Below are 26,582 nucleotides of genomic sequence, written 5' to 3' on the forward strand. Positions count from 1 at the left end.
CATAACCATGACTATATCAGGCAAGTTTCTTGGGAACTTTCAGTTGCTAGTCATAGCATTCTTGATTTGTCTATCCTCACTGGGCAAAAGTATTCCAAGATGTCAGGGAAGTGGATGCAAGGGAAACAACTGGAGATATACAAATGGGTATAGGGAAGGGAGCATTTATTTGTTGATTTTTCTCATCCTTTTTTTTTTGACCAGGCTGATCTGGCAGATTTTCGGCACATAGAAATATTAAAGGGAAAGTTTAGAAAACTGAATCAGCTGTATCCAGAGAGAAGCTTTTTCTTATTCTTATTATTTTAGAATCCTTATTTCCAATCAGAAGTTATTTGTAGCATTTCTAATTATGCCACAAGAGACCTATTGCTTATTTGGAGGCAGTGGGAAGGGTGAAATTTAATATGCTCCAGGGAAAATGTTGAAAGAAAATTCAAAGCATTTTTAAAGGGTGAGTTTGGCATTTGCTGTGTTGCTGAGGAAAAGGAAAATTGGAAATGTTTTCATCTACACTTTTAGCCTCCTGGGTTTCAGGTCCTTGAATTTCGGGCTACCTTCACTTTGGGCCTGCAGATATCTTTATCACTTATAAATGTGCTCCAGTGTGCCTGTCAGACTATCCAGGGCATGAATCCCAAAGGCAAGTAAGGAAAATGTTGACTTGGGATGAGGAGGAGAATGGGAAAGGGGTGACTTTCTCATATTTAAAAGTATTTCTAAGAGATTTTTTAAAAATGGAATTATGATAGTTTTGGTTGGTAGCTATTATTGGGCTTGGTACTAGCCTTAAGTAAGCCTTACATCTTAAACTGCTGTCTTTGGAGAATTTGTTCAGGTCCCAATGATACTATTTAGTGAAGTGATCTTTTTTTCTTACTGAATGGTTTTTTGGAGCTCCAAAAAACTACTGCAAGAAATTAGGTCAGATGTACACAGACTTCAATGTAGGCCATACAAGAGTTTTATTTGTTTGTTTGAATGAATACTTATCAAATTGTTTTCTCATTCGTGTCTTCTTTATAGAAGAAAACTCTACTTCTGTGGACAGGGCTACTGAATGGTTCTGGGAGTGGGAAACCTGCAGCCTGGAAGCCACATGTGGCCCTCAAGGTACTCAAGTGTGGCCCTTTGACTGAATCCAAATTTCATAGAACAAATCCCCTTAATAAAAGGATTTGTCCTGTAAAACTTGGACTCAGTCAGAAGGCCACACCCAAAGACCTAGAAGGCCACATGTGGTCTCAAGGCCACTGATTCCCTACCCATGCTTCTAGCAATTTGGGTTCAAATTAATCAAAGTGTTACTCCAGCTTCATTATTGCCAGGAAACACATTGTTTTCACTTTGAACTGTCACAGACACTTTTATTCTATGTGAGAATTTTGTTTTGTTGCTGTTCATTCAGTCGTGTCCGGCTCTTCACGACCGAGGGACCACAATACATCAGGCTCTCTGTCTTCCACTGTCTCTCAAAGTCTGTCCAAGTTCATATCCATTATTTCCACAATACTATCTATCCCTCTCATCCTCTGCTTTTCCTTTTTCCTTCAATCTCTCTCAACAAGAGGGTCTTTTCCAATGAGTCTCATCTTCTAATTATGTGAACAAAGTATTTAAGCTTCAGCTTTAGTATTTGTCGTTCCAGTTAATAGCCCAAATTGATTTCTTTAAGTATTGACTGATTTGATCTCCTTGCTGTCCAAGGGACTCTCAAAAGTCTCCCCCAGCACCACAGTTGGAAAGTGTCAATTTTGCAGCCCTCAGTTTTCCTTGCAATCCAACTCTCACAGACATACATTGTTACCCGAAAAAACCATAGCTTTGATGATACAGACCTTTGTCCACAAGGTGATGTCTCTGCTTTTTAGTATACTATCCAGATTTACCATAGCTTTCCTTCCAAGGAATAAGCATCTTTTAATTTCACGGCTGCAGGCACTGTCTGCAGTGATATTTGAGCCCAAGGATATAAAATTTGACACTGCTGCTATTTCTTCTCCCTCTTTTTGCCAGGAAGTGATGGGACTGCCAACATCTTAGTTTTTTTTATGTTAAGCTTCAAGCCAGCTTTTACATTGTCTTCTTTCACCCTCATCAAGAGGCTCTCTTAAACCAATCAGTTGTTTCATGTTCAGTTCTAACCATCGCTCCTAGTCCCACATACAGTTTTCTCAAGAGACAAGAAAGATGATCCGATACTCCCAGATCTTTGATGACTTGCCATGTTTTGTTGCGATCCATTCAGTCAAAGGCTTTAGCGCAGTCAATGAAACAGAAGCAGATTTTTTCTTTCTTTCTGGAATTCCTTTGCTTTCTGCATAATCCAACAAATGTTGGGAATTTGGTGTCTAGTTCCTTTGACTCTTCAAAAACCAACCTGTTCTTCTGACACTTCTCTATTTACATAGTGCTGAAGCCTAGCTTGTAGAATCTTAAGTATGACCTTGCTGGAATGTGAAATGGGTGCAATTGTTTGGTAATTTGAACATTCTTTGGTGTTGGTTTTCTTTAGGGTTGGGACATAAGCTGATCTTTTCTAATCTGGTGGCCACTGTTGAGTTTTCCAAATTTTCTGGCCTATTGAGTGCAGCATTTTAATAGCATCATATTTCAGGATTCGATCACCTTCACTAGGAGTGGTTTGCTATTTCCTTCTCCAGTTTATTTTACAGATAAGGAAACTGAGGCAAACAGGGTTAAGTGACTTGCCCAGGGTCACATAGCTAGTAAGTGTCTGAGGCCATATTTGAACTTACAAAGATGAGTCTACTTGACTCCAGGCCCAGTTCTCTTTCCACTGTGCTATCTAGCTAAGAATTTTGTTATCCTAATCCTAATTAGAGGCTGCTTAGGTGGCACAGTCAGCAAAACCTTAATTTGAATTATGCCTCAGCTTACTATTGAGATGAAAGAAAAATCCAAGAAAGAGAGTTTCTGAGTAATTAGTAATCAGTTTATTAATTAGTCTAGCAAATAATCAATAAATTGAGGTCAGTGGTTCTTTTGGTAATGGAATGGAGGTTTCTAATTGTTTAATACCTTTGGCAAAAGGGATGTCCCTGAGGGTGAAAATCAACTCTGATTGGTTAACAATCAGAGAATGAATATTATGAGAGGTGAGCTTTTTCTAATGAGAGGCTGGCAAAGGTGACTTTGATCAAGTCAGACCTCTCCTAGATCATTCCACCTCCAGCAATCTGTACAAAAGAATCTATTCCCCACCAGTCCTACCTGAGTTGAACCATGGTGGGATTACAGTAAGAATTCCACCTTGAGAAGACGGACTGGGCGGGGTGAATTTTGGGGCAAAGTCAGAAATGTCCTTGAGAGACTGGGCTTTGAATGAGCAAGCAAAAAGAGAGGATCTTTGGGTCATACACACACACACACACACACACACACACACACACACACACACACATACATATACACATATATACATACACATACATATTTATGTATATATACATACATATCTATCTATCTATATACATTGGTTATTAATATAATAAGAAAATAATCATTGTTCTTATTAGCTGGCAAGTCATTTTACCTCAGTCTAAATTTCCTCAGTTATAAAGTGGGAGTATTATTTCACAAGGTTGGTTGGTAAGGATCAAATAAGAACACATAGGTAAAACAGATCTTAAAGCACTAGCTACTCCTGAATACCAGTCATATATATTTGATTGCCTTTCTATGAAATAAAGAATGTGTCTGGTAGTGTCTGGGGTGGAAGAATTCAGAGGACTCTTTTCATGTCATGGATATGAATCTCCTAGGGAGTGTAACCTTGGACTAGTCACTTAACCATTATGAGCCTCAGGTTTCTCATTTATAAAATGAAGTGGTTATAGCTCTAAGATTCCTTTGAGCTAAAAAAAACACAGTGATCATATTTCCAGATTGTCTCTAAGGTTCCTTCTGACCTTAAAAGCCAACTTGTGATTCATATTTTATTAGGTAACATCCAGCATGAATATAGACAAAGGCATTTTCAAGGTTAATTATAACAGTATCTTGGGCTAATTTATCATTTTTATGGCAAGAATTCAAAGCATGTTGATATATAATCTCCCTAGAAAAACTCATTATCATACTTCTGTCTTTTACAAGGTTTGTGGGAACATTCTTTAATCCTTTTCACTATCACCCGCATCCCAGACACTTTTGTCTATTGATCCTTCCTTATTTTCTCATGCTTGCTCCCAACATGTTGAGAGATTTAATCAAGTATTCTTTCTTTTTTTCTAACATCCGTACTTGGTAGAGGTGCGTCTCCATCTTCCTTCTAGCTCTTGCTTCACCTTTTCCCCATTAAGCACTTTTTCACTATCCCACTCCCTCCACCCATGAAAAGGATTCATTTATAGAAAAGTGTGGGATTGATTCAGTGAAACATTAATCCAACTCTTTCTACTTCTCTTAAAATGTTTACCACCTTAGATCCTTTTTATTCCCTCTTTGCTCTTTCTTTGTTCTTTTTGTTTTTTTTTCACTCGTTGATCCAAATTTTTTAAAATAGCCTAGAATTTGGAAAGAATTAATATATTGCTTAGTCTTTTCTTGATAATTGCACTTATCATTCTTGTATTTCTGGTTTGAAGTGTTTGTAAATTGAATACTATGCTCACCTCTTTCTGTTTTCGTTTTTCATTTGTTTTGGGGCATAGGAATGTTTCAAATGATTTTATTTCCCCCCTCTCTAATTAGGGTTAGCTTTTCAAGCTTGATTTTGTACTGCATCTTGAACTTCTTGGGTTTTTTAAAAAATAGAATGTTCCATTTTTTCCTATGATTCCTTTTGTCTATGGAATAATCTTGGGTTACAAATATTGGTGTTCTTTGGTGGCTAAAGGTCATTGCTTGCAAAATTTGTTGTTTTGTATTGAAATTCTGAAATGTAGCACTATTTACTTTGGAGTTCCAAGTGTGGAGTTATTTACCTGGTGGTGATAATTAAAATCAATTAATCAGTATTTTGTTGTCATATTCAATATTTATGACTAGTTATCATGCAGTATAGTATTCAGGTTTTAAAATTCATAATTTTTTTTTCAGAGAGACTTGTTATACTCAATATATCTTCAAGGGCAGCGGTTTCATCATTTTTTTCCTTTTTCTCAGAGCCCACACTACTTTGGATAGTGTTTTCCATTATGACTTCTAAGTTGTCATCTCCATCATTTTTGTTATATGTTTGCTGAATTCTTTGATTTTTAAAAAAATAACCATTCAAGAATTGTTTTTCCTTGTTCTATGATCTCTAGGTAATTCACAGAATATTCTTTTAATTACAAATTTTTCATTCATTTTCCTTCAGTGTATATTTATCAATGTCTTATGGACATTTATGCTTTTTAAATTTTGATTTTTCCCTTTGTCTTTTAGTCACATTGTTGGTGTTTTGGTTATGGACTTAGACCCAGCCTTTCTCTTTTAACATTCCCAGTAGCTTATCTCTGGCTTCCCTCTTTTTTAAATATTTAGTTAGTTTTAGTTTTCAACATTCACTTTTATAGGATTTTGAGTTTTAAATTTTCTCCCCCTCCTTCCCTTCCCCTTCCCCAAGATGGCATACAATCTCACAAAGGGTATGCATATACAATCATATTAAACATATTTCCACATTAGTCATGTTGTGAAAGAAGAATTAGAACCAAAGGGGAAAAAGACCGAAGGATATGGATAGCATTTTCCATCATGAGTCTTTTGGAATTGTCTTAATTCGTTGCATTGCTGAGAAGAGCTAAGTCTATTAACATTAGTAGTCACACAAGGTGGCTGTTACTGTATACAATGTTTTCCTGATTCTACTCACTTCACTCAGCATCAATTCATGCAAATCTTAACAGGTTTTTCTGAAGTCTGCCTGCTCATCATTTCTTATGGAACAATACATTCATATACCACAACTTGTTCAGCCATTCCCCAATTGATGGGCATCCCTTCAATTTCCAATTCTTGGCCATCACAAAAAGAGCTGCTATAAATATTTTTTATATATTACACCAGGTGTTCCTAACCTTTTTCATGTCATGGATCCCTTTGACAGCCTGTTGAAGGCTATCCACCCTTTCTTAGAATGATTTTTTGAATGCACAAAATAAAATACAATGGATCACAAATGAAAACAAGTATATTGAATTTTATGTTAAAATTGAAATTTTATATTAAAATTGCCAAAATATTTTTTTAAAAAAATAAACATGGACGCAATGTTAAGAATCAGCTTTAAACTCTTTGGCTCATTTGTCTTCCACTGCTAATAATAATGATAACACTAACAACAATATTAATAATAGCTCACATTTGCATACTGATTTAAAGTTCACTAAGCACTTTACAAATATTGTCCCATTTTATCATTATCACCTACCCTGGGAGGCAGGTGATGCCTATCTCCTTATTTTACAGATCACTAAATCGGATCAGACAGTAGTAAAGTGACTTTCAGGTTTCACAGCTAGTGAATATTTAGAGGCCGGATATGAACTCATTTCTTCCTGATTCTAGGCCCAACACTTTTATCTACTTGGCCACTTAAATACTTTTCTTTCCCACCTGACACCTGAGCTGAGAAATGTCATGGCTGGGCCTGGCTGAGTTCCTACTGGTGAGGAGTGGACTGATTCTGCAGTCTTTTTAAATCATGTTTCTCTAAGTCATGGAAGCCCCTTTCCTTACAGCCATCTCTACACTGTATAACCTCAGTCCAACCCCCGTATAACTCCCTACATTTCCTTCATTTCACGTGGATGGAAAGAATAATTTTTCCCCAACACTTATAGGATTAGCAGTTTTCAGACAGTCACTGAGATGGGTAAATCAGGCAGGGACTGCCTCAGGTGAACTCTGAAGTACAAGCTTGTGAGGTTGCTTGCAACTGGCCTAAGGTGTGCTGGGAGTAGAGAGGGTAGTTGAAGCACTGTGTACTCAAGTTTTCCAGTGTTATTTCATGAGATTTTAATCTTATGCAGTGAGTTCCTGTCTTCTTATCTTGTGAAATCATCTTTAATTACTATAAATTTCCTTCCTTTGCTGTACATTTTCTTCATCTACAATTTTTAAATAAGAGAGTTAGATGGAAAACAACCACTGTGCTGTCTGGCCAGTTGTGAATGTCTCTTATACCTAATTGTCTCCTCTGCCTTCTCTAAAGCAAACAGATGTTTTGATGTAGTTTGAGCGAGGTTTGGGATTCCAGGGAATGTGTGGCAATGGAAGAACATGGAAAGTGTGGCACCACTTATGTTGCAGGGGATGGGGTGGGGAGAGGACCACCCCAAAGCGGAACACAGCAGGAGGCAAGAGCTTGCAGAGACACAGTAAAATAACCAAACTTTAGTAAGGGGAAGTAGTCACAATACCGGTAACAGTCAGGGGGAATAGATACAGGTCAGGTTCTTTGGCACCCAAACCAGTAAAGCCTATTAAAGAAAAGAGTTCTCTGAGTCAAGCAGGGTCAGGCATTAAGTAAAGGGAGCCAGGAGCCCATACCTGCAGTGTGGGCTTTGACTAGGAATCTAGTGCCTAGGGAGAATGCGTGGGAAACTGGCAACTGGTTCATAATCAAACTCCCCACTGGTAGAAAAGAGGACATTCAGACATTATTGCAGGTTCCTGAGAGATCTGGGCATCCCAGGCTTCTTCGATTCATGATTTTGAGAAGTCTACTTACATCCTTACCGTGGGGTTGGCCGGTACTTTATCATAGAAGCCAGTCTAGCATGTACAGTCATCTTCCTTCACCAACATCCCGACCGTCTGGAATGTACATGCAAAACAGCCCTCTTTCTGCTTTGTCTGGGCTTTTCATTCAGAATGGATTTTTACCACAGCACCATACTTTTCATTACATTGTGCTCATGACCAGTGGTACAATTCCTAAGTGTATTCACAGCCACTTATAAAACTGTCTAACCAAACACACTCTGACTCTGCCGTACCTCCAAACAGGGCTCTGGAGCTAATACCTGGGACTGAGTTGCCCCTTGCATAGTAATACTTTGGTATAACTAAGTTTAATAGAGCTTTGGTCCTAATATCAAGGAGACCTGAGTTCAAATATGGCTTCAGATAGTAGTTTGTGACCTTTAGACAAGTCACTTAATTACCATCTGACTCAGTTTCCTCATCTCTAAAGTGAAAATTATAATAGCACCTGCCTTCTAGGGTTATTGTGAGGTATTTTTGAAGTACTTTGTAAACCTTAAGGTGCTATGTAAATGTTAGCTGCTTCTTTTCCTTCTCCTTTTTCTCCTTCCTTTTTCTCCTTCCTCTTCCTCTTCCTTCTCCTCCTCCTCCTCCTTTTCCCTCTTCTTCTTCTTCTTCTTCTTCTTCTTCTTCTTCTTCTTCTTCTTCTTCTTCTTCTTCTTCCTCCTCCTCCTCTCCTTCTTCCTCTCCTTCTCCTCCTCCTCCTCCTCCTCCTTTTCCTTTTTCTTCTTCTTCTCCTTCTCCTTCTCCTTCTTCTCCTTCTCCTTCTCCTTCTCCTTCTTCTTCTTCTTCTTCATCTTCATCTTCTTCTTCTTCTTCTTCTTCTTCTTCTTCTTCTTCATCTTCTTCTTCATCTTCTTCTTCTTCTTCTTCTTCTTCTTCTTCTTCATCTTCTTCTTCATCTTCTTCTTCTTCTTCTTCCTCTTCTCCTCCTCCTCCTCCTCTTCAGATTTACTCCTGACACTCTTTGAACAATCTATCATAATTTCCATCTTTCTTCACCAAGATTCCTAAGAATTCAGTAAGACCAGGCGGGGCATTTTAGAATTAGAGAACTCAAGCAGTTAAGTCCAGTGGTGGAGCCAGAAAGACCTGTTCCACGTCAGGACTAGGAATTCTTGAGCCTGTGTTAAGACTATATTATTATTTAATCCTACACCTGGGTCATCCTGCCACTCCTTACCAGTTCTCTTTTCCTTTATGTTGACATAGCCTTCAGAGCTAGACCCTGGTAGCATTATCTTACTGTCTTTTAAATTAGGGTCTCCACCTCATTACTAAGATTGCTAGTCTGAAAGCCCTTCACCATTGTATAGCTCCCAAGGGAATCTATGATGAAGTCTTCCATTCCAAGCATAGTTCATGGTATTTTATCATAGAAAATAGTTGCTTCTAACTGGTGTTATATTATTGTCATTTAAACATCTGAAGGGTGTCCCAAAAGTCTTAGCGAAATTCTAAGTTATTGGGTACATACATATAAAATATTATGTACATACAGACATAAATGTATATACACATCCCTATTCACTATACATTGGCTTTATTCTTGATTTGTCTAATGCACTAAATTAGATAAACTGCTTTAGGCACTAAATTAGAAAGACTGCTTTAGGCAGTCATAGCATTTCTGTGTGATCAGGCACTGTTTGCTTCATCATTTCACCCTTCTTGAGTTTGCACCATTTTTGGTTCACTGCATCTGATCTTTTATCAGCATCTCCCCCCGCCCCCAAGCATTGCATGGCTCAGAGCAAGGGTTCTTAACCTGGGGTCCACGGAGGCGCTTTTGGATAGATTTCAGGGGACCGTGAACTTGGATAGTAAAAAAAAAATCTTTATTTTTACTAACTTCTAAATGAAATTTATCATTTCCTACCATTAAATATAAGCAACAAATTTTCTGATAAGAGGTCCATAGACTTTGCCAGCCTGCCAAAGGCATCCATGATACAAAAAGGTTAAGAACCCCTGGGTTAGAGGGATGAATTTAGAGGGCAGAAACTTCATTTTGGGTGCTTAATTACCAAGTAGTTCTCAATAAGTTGTTAATTTCTTTGAAAGAAACCTGATAACATTGGGAGAATTTTCAGTACCTACCCCCTCATTCTGGTTTATCGAGTTTATTAGTCACATCTTCAGCGCTCAGGAGTCCTTCAGAGCAGTCTGCCTGACACCTTCCTTATGGTAAGGATGGAGGGGATTAACCTGTTAGGGTAGATGGGGGGAGGAGAGTGTCAACTCATCCTGGGGGTTACCTTTCTTCTTTTTAACTACTCTTAACTCCTCAAAAACAAATAGACAGAAAATCCTGAAAGATCAGTCATACCTACCAAAGGTGGCCAGATGAGAATGATTACAACATGTTTTCTTTTTTCTTTTTTTTTTTTGAGGGGGGAAAGCACAACAGTTGGGGTTAAGTGACTTGCCCAAGGACACACAACTAGTAAGTGTGTCAAGCATCTGAGACTGGATTTGAACTCAGGTCCTCCTGACTCCAGGGCTGGAGTACTCACCACACCACCTAGCTTCCCCCAACATATTTTCTTTTTAAAGGAACCAAATAAGAGATCACAATTTTAAAAAAATGAACCCCAAGATAGTTCACTGAGGAACTGGGAGCAATTGGTGCTTGGCACTTGGCAGTTTCCTAATTATTCTTCTCTTCCTACTACATAAAGGGCAAAAAATGAAGGTACTTCTTGGTAAAGGACCTGGGGCCAATCTGCTGCATAGTTCTGTCCCTGTGAAACATGGGACTAATTATTATTTTGTGATGAAATTGTAAAGATAGAAGCTCAAGGAATTTTTGAGTTGAAAAAAACCTTAGAGATGATTCTTCATGCAAGAAAACAGAATATACCTGAGTCAGGAGAAGATGCCTTTAGAGCAGAGTGCCTGGCGCCTGCCTAATAAACTTTAAGTCAATGCAATGACAATGACAGCTTGAGGTAAGCAGTGTGATGCATTACAAAGGGCCCTGGATTTGAGTCAGAATACCTGGGTTTAAATCCTGTCTCTGTCACCGAACCACTTGGATGACCCTGGGCTTGCCAGGTCATAAACTCCCAGGACTCTTGTTATTCACTTGTAAAATGAGTGGTGTTGTGGGCCAGAATTCTGGTCGAACTGGGGAGGCTTGAGTTAATTCCTCACAATCCCACAACACAGCCAGGACTATTGTGAGTGTAAGAAGGAAGGACCAGACCCGGAGCAGATTGAATGAATTTTGCTCCGAGGTAGATTGATGGGGACCTGGCATGGGTCCTGTTGGGAAATCTTAAACCTGCACTAGAGAGCTCTCGAGGCCCCAGAGAACTTCTTGCTCCTTGCTTTTAATCTCCTTACCTATGGCTTTTACCTGCTTTTAATCTTCTTGTGAAATGTTTTTCATTTCCTTAGAGAGTTGTTTTTTTTAACCTTGGGGTTAAAAGATTGAATTTTTTTTATTAAATGTATTTCATATTTGAACCCTTGGGGAATCCATTGCACCAAATGTATTTCATATTTGAACCCTTGGGGACCAAAATATTGACCCAGTATTTGGACGAGGGGATTGGACTGGATGGCCTTTAAGGTTCCTCTTAGCACTAAATTTAGGATCCTCTGTAAAGCACAGAGCCGTAATATCTGTCTTAATAATTCTGAGAAAGGGGCCAGCTAGGTGGCGCAGTGAATAGAACGTAGGGCCTGAAGTCAGGAAGACTTGAGTTCAATTCTGGCCTCAGACACTTATTAATTGTGTGACCCTGGGCAAGTCACTTAACCTTGTTTGCCTCAGTTTCCTCATCTGTAAAATGAGCTGGAGAAGAAAATGGCAAACCCCTCTAGTATCTTTGCCAAGAAAATGGGGTCACAAAGAGTGGGACATGGTCAAACAGCAGCAAATGGGTTCATCTAGACCAGTGGTTCTAAAAGTTTTTGGTCTTATGACCCCTTTATACTCTTAAACATTATCGAGGACCCTAAAGATATTTTGTTTCTGTGTGCCTATGTGTGACATTTTTCATATTAGAAACTGAAACATCTTAGCGTTGTTATGAAAATAGTTGGCTTCATGGACCTCCTGAAAGGGTCCGGGATCCTTGGACCACACTTTGATAACGTCTAACCAGGACCGAACCCCTCTTTCGCAGATGAGGACACTAGGAAATAGAGTTTCCTAAGTTCACACTTTTTAATATCCAAAGTCAGGATTTGAACCCAGCTCTTTCACTTCCAGCACTTTTTCCCACTACACCACACTGCACCCTGGGGAAAGGAAGGAGAGGAAGCAAGAGCATGAAGGAGATATTTATTGCAGTGCTATAAATTCTTTGGTAGGCTTCCAGATATTTAAAAGCATTTTCTGCAATTAGGAGATGTGTGTTACTCAGACTTTGAAAAATAACATATTATTGAATAATTGGAAATGGTACCAGTGTAAATATTTCTTCCTGACTACATTTATGGAAAATTAATTTTTAGCTGAGATTTCCAGAAGCGCTGAGCTCTCCCTATATTAAATTATTATTTGGCATTTGGTCAATATGGGGCAATAAAAGTGTTTCCAAAACAAATTCAATTAGATGGGTAAAAGGACATAACTTTTGGCCTTCCTGTGATGAGATTTGATTAGTTCATATTTCAAGTGAAACTCAGAAAGCATGTGTGGGGAGATATGATCATGTGGTGTCGGTTAAGTATTCTTTCATAACAAATTCTATTCATTCAGCAAACATTGATTGAGCTTCTCTTATCTAGAAGGCACTGTTCTAGGCACTGAGGGGCATACAGAGCAAAAGAGTAAATCAAGAAAGGAGGCTTAGTAGAAAAAAAGGAAGAACATGGTTCTGTGAACTGGATGCTTTGTACCTTACACTATTTTTATTTTTTCCCTTAATTCTTCCATAAAGCTTCTTAACCCTGGTCTTGTCCCAGTTGAACTAATCGTCAGTCCATCAACAAGCATTTATTAAGCACCTACTATGTCCTAGGCACTGAGACAAGGTCAGAAGACAGGGGCCCTAGGTAGGATTCTTTTGTTTAAAGTTATATCAGAAATAGTGAGAGAAGAAAGAAGGAGAAACTTTTTGGCATTCAAAGACTTCTACAATCTTAAATTACCCTCCTGTTCTGCTTTATCTCACACTGTTACACTAAGTGGTGCATTGGATGGACTGCTAGGTGGGCAGTCAGGAAGACCTGAGTTCAAATCCAGTCTTAACCTCTTTCTGCACCCATTTTCTCAGCTGTAAAATGAAGATAATAATTATACCCACCTCCCAGGACTGTTGTGAGGAGCAAGTGAGATAATAATTTAATGCACTTAGCACAAGTGCCTGACATACAGTAGGTACTTAATAAATGCTTCTTCCATGTCTGCTGTGCTCCAGGCAAACGAAACTATTTATAGTCTGTGTCCCCCATTGCTCCACCTCTGTACTGTGGTTCACAATGTTCTCTAAGCCTGGGATGCCATCTCTGCTTTCCATCAGCATGGTAAATAATCTTCACGGCTTACTTTTCATCAACAGTAGAAAAAAAAACACAGGCGCCAAAAATTCTGCATTGAAAAGCATAGTAAATCACCTGCAGACGAATATGAAATCATTTTGCTAATGCTGTAGTATATGAAACAGCTACCCTGGCCTAATTCACAGAGAAATATGTTGGAAATTTTAAATTTACAGGTTGAGAGAACTGCTTATTTAAAGCAAGGCTCCTATTGTAATTGTGTTTAAACTTTCTGAATATTATAACCATTCCTCCCCTTTTAAATAATTACTCACCTAATGGCACTTAGGGATTTACAAAGCACTTTTCTCATAAATAATGTAAGGTGGGGAGTATGAGTTTTATTCTCCCAATTTTATAGATGAGGACACCGCGGATCAAAGAAGTCATTGATTTGACGTGATCACATGGTTGATGCTAGTTTCAGAGCAAGATTTTGAACCCAGGCTTCCTGACTGAGAGTCCTTTCTACTATTCCCTATTGTCTCTTTTTCTATTGATAAATGAAATAATTAAAAACATTAGAAGTAGTTGCTGCTTGTACCTAATAAAACATAAGATTTAGATTTTCACTTTTTTATTCAATAACTAAAATTGTTGGAGTTTTGTGCCCACATAATGAAGATTCTGCATCAGGGAAGGGAGTTTTCCAAGCAGGAGTTACCTGTACTGATACAATCACAAGTCTTGAAATCCATTCCCCATCCCCCCAAATGACGATTCTCTTATAACTTCTGAATGTGTAAGAGCAACTATAGTTTCACACATATTCTAAAATGATAGCAACTTGGATTGCTGTATTATGAGGCCAAAAATGTGACAAGAGCAGGTATCACGATCACCATTCATATAGATGATGAAACTACAGGCTAAAGTTATCAAGTCAGTTAATAAACATTTATTAAATGTCTACTATCTGCCAGGCACTGTGCTAAGTGCTGGGGATACAAATACAAAAAAGAAAGACAGTCCCTACCCCCAAGGAGCTTACAATCTAATGGGGGAAGACAACACAGAAAAGAAAGCTGGAGGGAGGGGGGAACACAATGTTGTTGTTCTTGTTCAGTCCTGTCCAACTCTTTGTGACCCAATTTGGGTTGGGATTTTTTGTTTGATTTGTTTTTGTTTTTTTGGGCAAAGATACTGGAGCAGTTTGCCATTTTCTTCTCCAGTTCATTTTACAGATGAGGAAAATGACACAGTTAAGCGACTTACCCAGGGTCACACAGTAAGTGCCTCGGGCCAGATTTGAACTCAGAAAGATGAGTCTTCTTGACTCTAGGCCAGGCACTCTATCTACCATGCCACCAAGTGGCTGATAAGGAGTATAGCTGGGTGGGAAATGAGATGGCTGGCCTGGGCACCCTCCTTAAATGGAGGTTCTGGGGAAGAGCTCTCCACTCTGCCTTCCAATCAGAAGAGTCCCAGGGGCAGAAGGTACTTATGAGGTGTGAGTGCCAAAGCTGATGAGATCCTGCAGGATGACGAGCTTCCTGGAGCCATAATGGTAAGGTTCAAAGGACCAATCTCAAACCATTGAGTTAGTGGTAGAACCCGAGGCTAGGTTCTTGTCTTGACTCCTAACTAAACATTCTTCTCCCAAATTCTGTTTTCTTCAGTTGTTATGGTGCACTTTAAACATTCATGCTTCCATACCAAGTGTGCTATTAGCATTTGGGCTAATACTCATGCCTGAAGAATGTTTAGTTACACTGGATATTTTGCTCTGGTATATATAGATACCTCTCTGACTCTCATCGATTAGGGAGCTAACAGAAACCAGAGCCAAGCGAAGGAGGCAAGCCATGGGTATGTCAAACAGTTATAGAACTTAACAATGCTAGTCAGTGTGTAAGTGTTAGCTAAATGAAAGAGACAATGAGTGTGCTAGGAAAGAGTTCAGAGAAGAGGTGTAATGTTTCACAAGGTCAGTGATGACTGCGTCTTGTCAATACCATCTATCTCATTTGAAGGATGGGAGTAGGTGATTATCTCTCTCTCTCTCTCTCTCTCTCATCCCTCCCCTCCCCCTCTTTTCTCATCACTGCTGCCCATCTTTCTTTGTGGCAGTTTATATGTTGGGAGGATGCCACTGCAGCCGTGGCTGTCACATCCAAACCTGAATGGGGAGAAAAAACCAACCTTATCCCTAGTCTTCCTTGGCTTAGTGCTCACAACAGTCTCAATCCCTTCCAGGGAGGAAGAAAATTCCATCCATCTGAAATTATAAATCCTGGAGTTTATAGTCAAGTTTCAGAACTTTTCTGTCTCTCCTAGAGTGGGGGGAAAAGTCACCTGTCCCTTTAAGACTCTATTCATGGAACAAAACAAAGGAGTCTGACCTGACCCAACAGCTTCTTCCAATTTGCCCTCAGCAGGGGAGCAGTACCTTGTAACATGCACAACATACTCTGTCCTGTCTACATGCCTTTTTACAAACTGTCCTCCATGCCTGGGATGCATTCATTTCCACGCCTCTTCTTAGAATCTCTAGCTGCCTTCAAAACTCTACCCAATTTCCATCTCCTCTAAGAGGCTGATCTCCACCCTCCCCCAACTGCCAGTGCCTCCCCAAAATTATTTTATAATTTACTTCTATGGGTATGTGTTATTTCTTCCAATAGAGCATAAGGCCCTTGAAGGCAGGGACTGTTTCATTTCTGTCTCTAGGTCTGTAGCATGTAATATAACACCTGACATAGAGCAGATAAGCTTTGTAATAAGTACCTGTGTATGGATTAATCATTCTTCAAAAATACTTTGATACCATCCTCCTTATGTGAGCTCCTGTAAGGTTTTATGCATAAGCTGATACCTTTGCCTACTTCACCTTTTGTCTTACAGGTATCTTCATGGCACTGTCCCTGCTGTCCATCGTGTACGGGGCCTTACGTTGCAACATCCTGGCCATCAAGATTAAGTATGATGAATATGAGGTCAAGGTGAGGCCTGCAGCCTATTTCTGCATCTTCCTTTGGCGGAGCTTTGAGATCGCCACACGGGTCGTGGTCCTGGTCCTTTTCAGCTCCGTCCTCCAGATCTGGGTGCTCCCGGTGGTGCTCCTCAATTTCTTTGGCTTCTTTTTTTACCCCTGGATTCTCTTCTGGAGGAGCGGCTCCCCCTTTCCAGAGAATATCAAGGCCATGAGCAGAATGGGAACCACCATAGTGCTGTGTTTCCTCACCTTCCTGTATGCAGGCATCAACATGTTCTGTTGGTCGGCTGTGCAGCTGAAAATCAACAGTCCTGACTTGATTAATAAGTCTCAGAACTGGTACAGGTTGATGGTCTACTATATGCTGAGGTTCATTGAGAATGCCTTCCTCCTCCTCATGTGGTACATCTATAGGACAGACTTTTACGTTTATGTGTGTGCCCCCTTGCTCATCCTGAAGCTGCTGATTGCATATTGCACAGCCATCCTCTTCATGCTAGTGTTTTACCAGTTTTTCCACCCTTGCAAAAAGCTCTTCTCATTTAGTCTTTCCCAAGGCCTGCTGTCATGCTTCCGATATCTTTGCTTTCCATGTAAAAGGCAGAGACGCAGTGACCCAGCAGAAAGGATAGATTTGAAGTCACCGGATGACTCTGAAACCCTTGTCCAGCTGCAAAAAAGTGAACCACAGAACAGAAACCCAAACCTGAATGTCCCTTCCAGTTCCTAACGGGGCCAGTAGTAAGATGGTGTCTTTCCCGACAGCATTGCTTATGTCTACACAAGTCCTCTGGTCTTGTTTTCTGAGTCTGGTCGATGCTTGTTCAGACCACCTGTACCAATATCGCACGTGTCTTTGAATAGACAGGAAGTTATCCCAACAAATGTACCCCCTACTCCCTGCCAGCTAGCTTGCTCTGTGTGCCACTGGAGTATGGAATACGTGTGTGAATGTGTATGTTTGTGCAGAGACAGGCAAGGAGAATGGCAGGTTATCAGTCTAGTGTAGTACAGTGCATGACACCCTATTCAACAAAGGTTGTGTGTATGAGTACGAATGATTGTGTTCTCCCAGGTGGCATCGTCCTCTTTAGTTTAAAAACCACCACAACAAAAGGGACAACATGCTTTTGTCGCATTACAGGTCAGAATCTCATGGAATTTCATCTCAGCTTCTGAAAATAGGGAAATTTGAAATTGGGTTGGTTTGGTAGAATGAGGAAAAGGTCCCGCTTTACCTTGGGTTTCCTGATTATCCTGTCTAGAGACCCAGATTATTCACCAGTCCTGAGGATGGTCCTTGTGCAACAGCTGGCTCAGTGATTGGGAGTTACTGCTATGGTCATACCACTAGACCATGCCTTCCCTCTCTGCATTTCTTAAGAGTGGAACTATTACAATGCAACCTTCAGTGAACAGTTGAACACTGGCTCTTTCTGCCAGTGCTTAGCCCAAGAGACCTCTGCTTAAATGCATAAAGAACCAGGTCTTTTCTCCAGCAGGCTAGTGGAACTAATTGCCTGTGCTTGATGGAAATAGACAGAAGGTAAAGGCTACAAGCTTGACTTTCAAATCTTTGAATGTGATGTTTTCACAGTTTGATGATCTCTCAACCTTCCCATAGCACCTCTCAAATCATATGTATTCAAATATTTGGATCTGGAGACCTTAGGTTCCAGGTGCCCCTAAAACAAACTTGTATTCTAGCTTTAATTTTGATTCTAGAAGCTCTGGAGTTTTGGAAAGCATTAATAAGTATGAGATATATAGGAGAATTTCTGGAGCATAAGGCTCATTAGGCATTAAAATGACTGAGGGTATTTAGGCAGTCTCTTCTCTAGGAGCCTCTACAAACAGGATACCGTTCTTTTTGTAATGGTTAGATGTGGGTCACCTTGAAGGCAGTCTTCTATGCTCTCAAAGTCCTCTCCTACCTCAGGATTGTGTGAAGTCACAGAAAAACCTGAGATTTATTCCAAAAAAAATTTTGAGTATCATTTCTCCCAAAAAAACTTAGCTAAAACCAGTATAAATTTTTATAAGAAAATCACTTGGAAATTCTAAGCCAGTGCTATCCAAGGTAAGATATTTTGGTTTTCATTCTTAAAGAAAAATACTCATTTTAAAGAAAGATAGACTAATCATGATATGGATCTTAATGCCACCAACCTTCTCCCCACTTCCCCAAAGAAATTAAATAACCAAGAATCCAATGACTACCTAGGATTCCTCCTGTTTTGGTGGGGGGGGGGGGAGTGATAGAATACATTCTGAATCTGTAGTAATTATGACAACTTGAAGAAGGCTTCCGATTCAACCATTTCCTCCTTTATTCACTTCTTTAATTTGGTACTCTGTGTGTGGGTATGTGTGTTGACATGAAGTTGGGTAACATTTATTCAATTGTTTAGGGGAAACTGTGATCCAGTACCTTTATTTTTAACATTAAAATTTTCCCCACATAGTACCTGGAACCAGGTTGAAACAAAGACATCATTTAAAATCTTTAAAAATGAAATAATGAACAACATGAATGAAATTTTAGAATATAAGATAGGTTTAGACCAAGGACATTAAATGAACCATATTGTGTGAATGGATCCAGTCTTTTTGCACAGCTGTACTGTCTAGCAAGATGTATTTGTCAAAGTTCTCACTTCTATTTGTAATTCACTTCGGTTTGAATTTCATATAGAAAATATGAAATGTACATGCACACACAAACATAGGATCTGATGTACCCTTTTTGTCATATTCTGGGAAAATGAGACAATGTAAATGTTTTTCACCCTCAAAGGGCATTCTCATGTGATGTACCATGTTTATACACCTCGGTTGGCATGCCTATACCTTACTGATCAGTATCACCTTTGTTTTGTGTTTGAAAACTTTTTAAATTTGAAGTACTCTTGGTTTATCAATATGTGTTAAAATTGTATGCGTGTAAAGTCAGCGAATGCTCTTTTTCATTCAAATGAGAGCAAAATATCTTGTGTTATGCACCATCTCACTGCCTCTTAGCCCACATCAACCATCCTTGGTACTGTTTTTTAGGCCTAATGCAAATCATTTGTGTGTGTGTGTGTGTGTGTGTGTGTGTGTGCATGTATGTGTGTGTATGTACATGCTGATATATCCTTTTATATGTACATAGAAGTACATACTGTGCATGTAGATGGATAAGTATATTTAAATGTACATAGACATAAGTATATCTAAATGTACATAGACATGTACATATGACCATATAAAATATTTTTTCAAAAATTAAAAGATTAGAAATAGAATAAAACTAAGATTTAAAACCACTCTTTATCTGCAGTTACTTAGTGGAGAAAAAGTTTCTATTAGGAATGTGTCTCTGTGCATGGCGGCACAACCATTCCTGACTCCTAGTTTTGCCCCCATTGTACATCTTTAAGCACTTCAGTCACTTCTCTGTCCCTCCATCCCCCCATCTAACAAATGTACTAATATCTGACCTGTCTACCACAAGGGGTGTTGTCAGCATTAAAGTAGATAACAATCGTGACAGTGCTTTCAAAATATATTATGCAACTATAAGGTGGCATTACTTTCCATCACCAAGCTCATAAGGGAAATTTGTTGCAATAAGAAAGGCTGTTTTGAACTGGTAGCAGCATTCTGACTTTCATTCAGCTTCTGAACGAATCCCTGGCTGTTTGACCTTGTGGAAACAGGTTTGATTGAATAGCATATATTTTGGAAAGTGGAGTACAGAATGTCTGTTCCAGCTGATGTTGCTGTTCTTACTGCCGGTGTTCATAAAAACTCACATTTATGGATATGGGACTGGGCAGGGAACAAAAATAACCCCCAAATAACCCCTTCTTTCTTTCAGAGGATCCTAAATGTGTATCTGCTGCTGGGAAATCTATCTTTTTTGTCTCGTGCTTCCCCAAAATGCACAGGAGGCTCTTTCAGAAATCACATTTAGAACTTGGAGGTCTGATACTACCAGGTTTGAATTTAAAATGTTTAAAAAACTTCTTTGTGGCCTTATAAGTGGAGAGAAGGTCTTAAAGCTGATTCTCAAACATAGGACATTTGCTTGGAAATCACCTTTATCATCAAAGAGTTGTCATGTTCTATATATGTAATGTACGAGTGTTATACCATTTGTGAGCAGAGTACCAGTATTATTTTCTGAATCATGCCCACCACAGTAACTGTAACAAATGTATCATGGACATGTGATTTTATTGGCTGCCACTCTGCTGTCATTACCGCTAATAAATAGTGTTTACGTTTCTTTCGATGGAACATCATTCTTGGCGTGTATTCCTATTCATTGCTTTCAGGTTCCAAAGACCACTCTTAAAATAGGATTTTTAAAAAGTCATGCCACTGGGATTGATGATGGATTTAGAACCTCAGATGGAGAATACCTATTATTACCAGTAACTGAGAGTCAGATGGGATTATGTTTAGTCACCAAGCCAAGAGAGCCTAGATCCTCTTTTACCCAGTGAGTTTTTCTATTATGTGCATTGTGTTTTAGTTGTTTTTCAGTTGTGTCCAACCCTTCATGACCCCATTTGGAGTTTTCTTGAAAGAAACACTGGAGTGGTTTGCCATTTCCTTTTCCAGCTTATTTTGCAGTTGAGGAAACTGAGGCAAACAGGATTAAATAACTAGTAAGTGTCAGATTTGTACTCAGGAAGTTGAGTCTTTCTAACTGCAAACCCAGCACTCCATCCACTTTGCGACCTAACTGTCCCCCCCCCCCCCGCCCTGCCACATTGTGTGCATATGCCCAGTCAAATTCTATCACTATGGCTCAGTAAGTAGCAGATTGGGACCCATAGACTGGACAGTCTTTCTAGAACAGGGCAGACAAGTACAGGATAGGTCTTATCAAGAAATCCAAGGAAGTCTAGAAAGGTGAGCATAAAGGAAGCAGGGCAGGGGAGCCGGACCCCACGCAATACACAGCAGTCCAAGCAGGGATGAACACATTGTTAGTGAAATCTAATCAGCAGCTTGTGAGGACTCAATCATGGAGACATAGACTCAGATTTAGGACTCTAGTATCTGGAACGACTTGAATACTGGACGGCGATGAATTGCAAAGTAGTCAATGTGATAGGGTTATTAAGACAAATGAAATAATCAGATGCAAATGACTCAATATTCCAGTTCAGAAGTTGGCCATTAAGATGACTGGGGAAAGCCACGAATTAGTCAGTCATCAATCTAATCTATACCATCTTGGTAAAGGAAATGCAGTATGTATTGGTGATGCTTCCTCTCCTAAAGGTCACACTGTATTTTGCAAAGGGTTTGTTGATGTGGCATAGTGGAAGGAATGCTGGATTTAATATCAGAGCACCTGGATATAAATCTAAGCTCAGCCACTTACTGTGCATGATCTTGTACAAGCTACTTAACTTTTGGGAGTGTCAGTTTCCTGATTTGTAAAATAGACTAATAAGTTTGCCTTTCTATAGTGCTTCAAGATGTGACAAGGGCTTTATAAATAGCACCTCTTTTTAATCTCATTACAACCCCAGGAGCTATGATTATTTTCATTATACAAATGAGGAAACCAAGGCATACAGCTTAAGGGACTTGTCCATGGTCACAGATCTAGTGAGTAAATGAGGCTGGCTTTGAACTGATCTGGGTTCCAGGGCCAGCGCTCTATCCCCTGGGCCACTAAATTTCCTCATAATTATATGGCTGCCACCATCCTTTAGGGTTCTAAAAATCTATGATGTTTTTGTTTTACGTGACAACCTTTCCCCAACATAAATCCCCATTGAACTTTCCTGAGTTTCAAAGAAAAAGTTAAGCAACTTGACCCATAAAACCTATATGTCTGATAATGTCTACACTATTCCATTCCCCTGGGTCCTCACCTCTCTACTGAGAGGAGTAGTTTTCATCATCTATTCTTCAGAACCAAGACTTTTCAATACAAGTAGTGTCGTTTCAATGTAACTTATTCCAAGTCTCTGCCTGTGTTCTTGCATGTTATTGTCATCCTTGTGAATATAGTTCTCCTGATTCTACTTTCTTCATTCTGCATCAGTTCATACAAGGGAACGTACAAGACCCCTCCCCTAGAAGTTCATGCCATTTATCCCATGTTTCTCTGAATTCCTCATTTCTCATAGTATATTAATATGGCAAATTTTGTTCATTTGTTCAGCCCCTCTACAATCAACAAGCTCCCATTTTGCTTCCAGTTTTTTGCTACCACATAAAGGGGGTCATACCACAATTGGCAGTGACCTTGAGTTTGAAAAGTCAGCTTTAGAAAGTCCCTTAGAATGATCTCACTTGATGTTAAATCGGCCCCTTGATAGAGCTGGTTGTCAACAACTACAGTGTGCAAAGAGGCCCATCTGGGACTACTTGGTTTGACAGTCTGGATCTATCTGGCTCTCAGCTACTGGCTCAGATGCAGTACCAGGGATTGTGTCTTTTGATGGAGATAGGAGTTGACATAATAACCTTGGCTTTTGTACAACGCTGGAAACCGGCTATAAATTCTGAAAAAAGTATTTGAGGAACACACACATGCACACACATGTTCAATGATTGCTGACGAGATTGACTCTAGTTCCCTATCTACCTAGCATAAAATCTTGTTTTATAAATGTTAATAATTTATAGTTAAATTTCTATTTACTTAAGTGAGCATGCTACGGCTCTTCCCCCTCCCCAGTGGAATGAAAACTCCTTGACCACAAGAACTATTTTGTAAACCCCAGCTATTGTGATTTTTTACTTTGTGAGTCTTACATCTGGACTGTGATTTTGTCAGGCTGAGAACCCCCTACCCTGATGCAGACCAGCAACTGCTCTATAACTTAGAGTCTTAGAAAACTTTCTGGGGCGCTGAAAAATGACTTGCCCATGGTCACATGGCTACTATTTATCAGAAGTAGAACTTGTACCCAGTCTTCCTGACTTCTGATTTCTCAGTTTTTTTAGCTGCTACCCCATGTTCTCTCTCTCTTTTGCTCTCTCTCTCTCTCCACATATATATATATACATATATATACATATATATATATATATACATACACACGCATCTTTTTCTCTTTGTCTTTTTATGTCTATCTCTATCTCTCTCTACCTCTCTGTCACTCTCTCTCTCTCTCTTTCTCTCTCTCCACACACACATACATGAGCACACACACACGCACACACACACACACACACATATCTTTTTCTCTTTCTCTGTCTTTTTTTGCACCTGTCTCTCTTTCTCTCTCTGTCTCTGTCTGTCTGTCTCTGTCTCTCCATCTCTGTATCTGTCTCTGTCTGTCTCCCTCTATCTGTGTGTGTGTGTGTGTGTGTGTGTGTGTGTGTGTGTGTGTGTGCCTTTCATTAATATAGTGAACTCCCTGTTAGGAAATTCCCTCCACCAACAAATAGTGCAACTTATCTGCAAGTTGTCTTAATGAGTAGTCTGGAGCATTGGGTTAGATCTAACCCTTAGGACCTGCCTGGCATCACACAGTTATTGTGTGTCAGAGGCAGGACTCATCCCCAGGTCTTGTGATTCTATTCACCATGCCTAGTTTCCTTTCTCTTCATACATAGTAGGTACTTAATAAAAGTTTGTTGAATTAAAAATCCATGTAACCTAGGGACTCATAAAATGAAGGACTCTGGTTCATTTTTGGCAGTTTCTCATTTCTCTAGCTTCTACCTAGAAAATCTGAGGAAATCACCACCTGACCACAGTCACTTGGTGACAGTGACACCCTTTGTAAGCAAAGTTCACAAACATAAAAAAGGCAAGTTTTACAAAAACCTGGGAGAAAAACAAAAGGAACCCCCAAACAGAACCTTGAGCAAATATTTGCTTTTTCCCAATAGAAATCCCCACCATGGATGTCTGGATTCTCAATCACTGACAGTCCTGATGGCCAAGTCCCTCTCCCTGCTGTCCTCAGTAGCTCTAGGAGGCACAGCTCTCTGGAAGTTCCTCCATCTTGCTTTCTGGCATGGCTTAGCCTGGATTTCTTGTCTCCTCCTCCAGCTTCGTGAACCTCCCAAAAATTCATGCCACACATTGATCTCAGGCAAATCCCAAATGCTCTGGATGGGCACATCCTTATTAATGGATTAAATCATTATTGGGGGCAGTCTTTGTCATCACAAAGAGAGGAGATTGCCAACCACAAGAGAGTTCTGCCATCAATTCCAGATTCAAATATGGGAACTACAGAATTTGATGTCCTTTCCCCATCTGACACCTAGGAAATCTGTCTGAGGGAAACTAACATTTGGCTCCTCAGTTTGGCTTTTAAAGCCCTTAATGACCTGGACTTTTCCTGTCTTTCTAGCCTTCTTACCCATCTACATACTCTCCAAACCAGTGACAACAGCTCTTCTTAATGTTTTTCCCATAATACGTTGCACTTCCCAGCTCAAGGCATTTTCATTGACTGTTCCCCATGCCTGGAACTCTCTCACTCGTCATCTTGGTCTTCTAAATTCCCTGGCTATCTTCAAGTCTCACCTGAAATCCCACCTGCTGCATGAAGCCTTTCCTTTTCTTCCTTACTCATGCATGTATACACACACTCATATGTATACACACATACAGGTGCTAGTAAACAGAGCTCCAGGTCTGGAGTCAGAAAGACTCATCTTTCTTTGTTCAAATCCAGCTTCAGACACTTACTAGCTGTGTGACCCTGGGCAAGTTTGTTTACCCTGTTTGCCTCAGTTTCCTCATCTGTAAAATGATCTGGAGAAGGAAATGGCAAACCAATCCAGTATTTTGGGCAAGAAAACCCCAAATGGGGTCAGAAAGAGTTGGACATGACTGAAACAACTGAGCAACAACAGACCTATATACACACAGGTACAAAATACATGTGTGTGCATATATACATATACGTACATATCTATATCTATCTATATAATATCTTCTTAGTACATGACTATTTACATGTTGTCTCCCCCATTAGACTGTGAGCTCTTTGAGGGCAAGAACTATTTTTTGAACCTTTCTTTGTAACCCCAGTGTTTAGCACAATGTCTGGCACACAATAGGTGCTTAATAAATGCTTATTCCATCAACCTAATATTGATTTCTAGCAAATCACTTGACCTCTCTTGGCTTTTTTTTCCTCATCTGTAAAATTAAGGGGTAGGACTCAGTGATCTCATGTTCCTTTTCCATAGCTCTTTAAACTGTGCGAACTCTGAGTAACATTATGAACTAGTTTATTATGGGTTGCCTGCACCATCCCTTTCAGGTTTCTTCCTTAACTCTATCTTACCTAATCCTACCCTCTCTCAACCTGCCTTCTTCTAGATTTTGGATCTTCAAGACTGCTTAGTAGTATATACAATTTTACTCTCTCCTAATAATGTATTTGTATTTTAATAGGCATTTATAGATACTATGCTTTCATCCAAAGTAGTGACCTTGATGGTGGAGATTTCAGTCAGTCAATAAACATTTATTGAGCACCCAGGCACTAAATGCTTGGATACAAGGAAAGGCAAAAGCTCTTCTCTGCCCTCAAGGAGTTTGCAATCTAATGGGGAGGGGGAGGGGAAACAACACATAAAAAGAGAAGGGGTGAAGGTTAGGGAGAGGGGACACATGGCAGAGACATGATGAAGTCTTATATCCAGATGGAAAATTGTGAAATATCTGCCACGGGCCCCCTTTCTAAAAAGATAATTTGGGAAGAGCTCCCTGGTGTCCATTGTCCACCCTCTCCAATCAGAGGAGGCACCGAAGAAGGGTGAGTTTCAGAGTTGATTTATTCTTTGTCCTTCATTTCAAAGAGGACCAATGACATCATGGGTGATGTCTCAATTAGAGCATGAATTGGATTTAAGTGAGGCAGAGTTGCACAAAGAACCTCCCTCTCTCTTCCAGAGTCATCGAAGTCCAGTGGCAAGACAAAATCCAAGATGACTGGTTATTCCGAGCTGATATCATCATGGAGGAAGATGAGTTTCTACAGATAGTGACAAAGTCCAAGTGAGCAGCTGGATGGGAAATACAGGTGCTGTCTTGTTGAGGAAGGGAATCCTCAGACTTTTCCACATCCATCCCAAAACACCGGGTAGGAGCCACCTTCTCAGCCTATGAGTTGAGCTGACGTTCTTTAAGAACATCAAGTCAAATGCGAGCATTTATGAAGTGACTTCTCTGTGCCAGATACCAAAGAAAGGCTGAAAGAGACCCTGCCCTTAAGGAGCTCACAATCTAATGGGGGACACACCATGCATTCAACTATGTACAAACAAGATATACACGCCTCTCAGGAGGGCACTTGCAATAAGGACAGAAAAAGGCTTCTTACAAAAGATAGAATTTTGGCTAAGGCTTGAAGGAAGTCAGAGAAACCAGAAGGAGGAAGAGATAAGGAGGACAACCACTTAGGCCATCTCCTAGCTCCAATAATGGACTTAGGAAAAGGAG

At 39.8% G+C, this 26,582-nt stretch overlaps 1 protein-coding gene across 1 annotated transcript in view; it reads left to right on the forward strand.

The window, feature by feature from the left end:
• The window catches only part of XK (X-linked Kx blood group), a 62,683-nt gene extending 42,291 nt beyond the window's left edge, over positions 1-20,392 (forward strand). Inside the window, exon 3 of the mRNA XM_036746836.1 lies at positions 16,060-20,392. Coding sequence (XP_036602731.1) covers positions 16,060-16,880 — 821 coding nt within the window. The 3' untranslated portion in view covers positions 16,881-20,392. The remainder of the gene's footprint in view (positions 1-16,059) is intronic.
• Positions 20,393-26,582: the final 6,190 nt, after the last annotated feature.

The sequence above is a fragment of the Trichosurus vulpecula genome, chromosome 2, assembly GCF_011100635.1.
Source record: "Trichosurus vulpecula isolate mTriVul1 chromosome 2, mTriVul1.pri, whole genome shotgun sequence".
Taxonomy (NCBI): Eukaryota; Metazoa; Chordata; class Mammalia; order Diprotodontia; family Phalangeridae; genus Trichosurus; species Trichosurus vulpecula.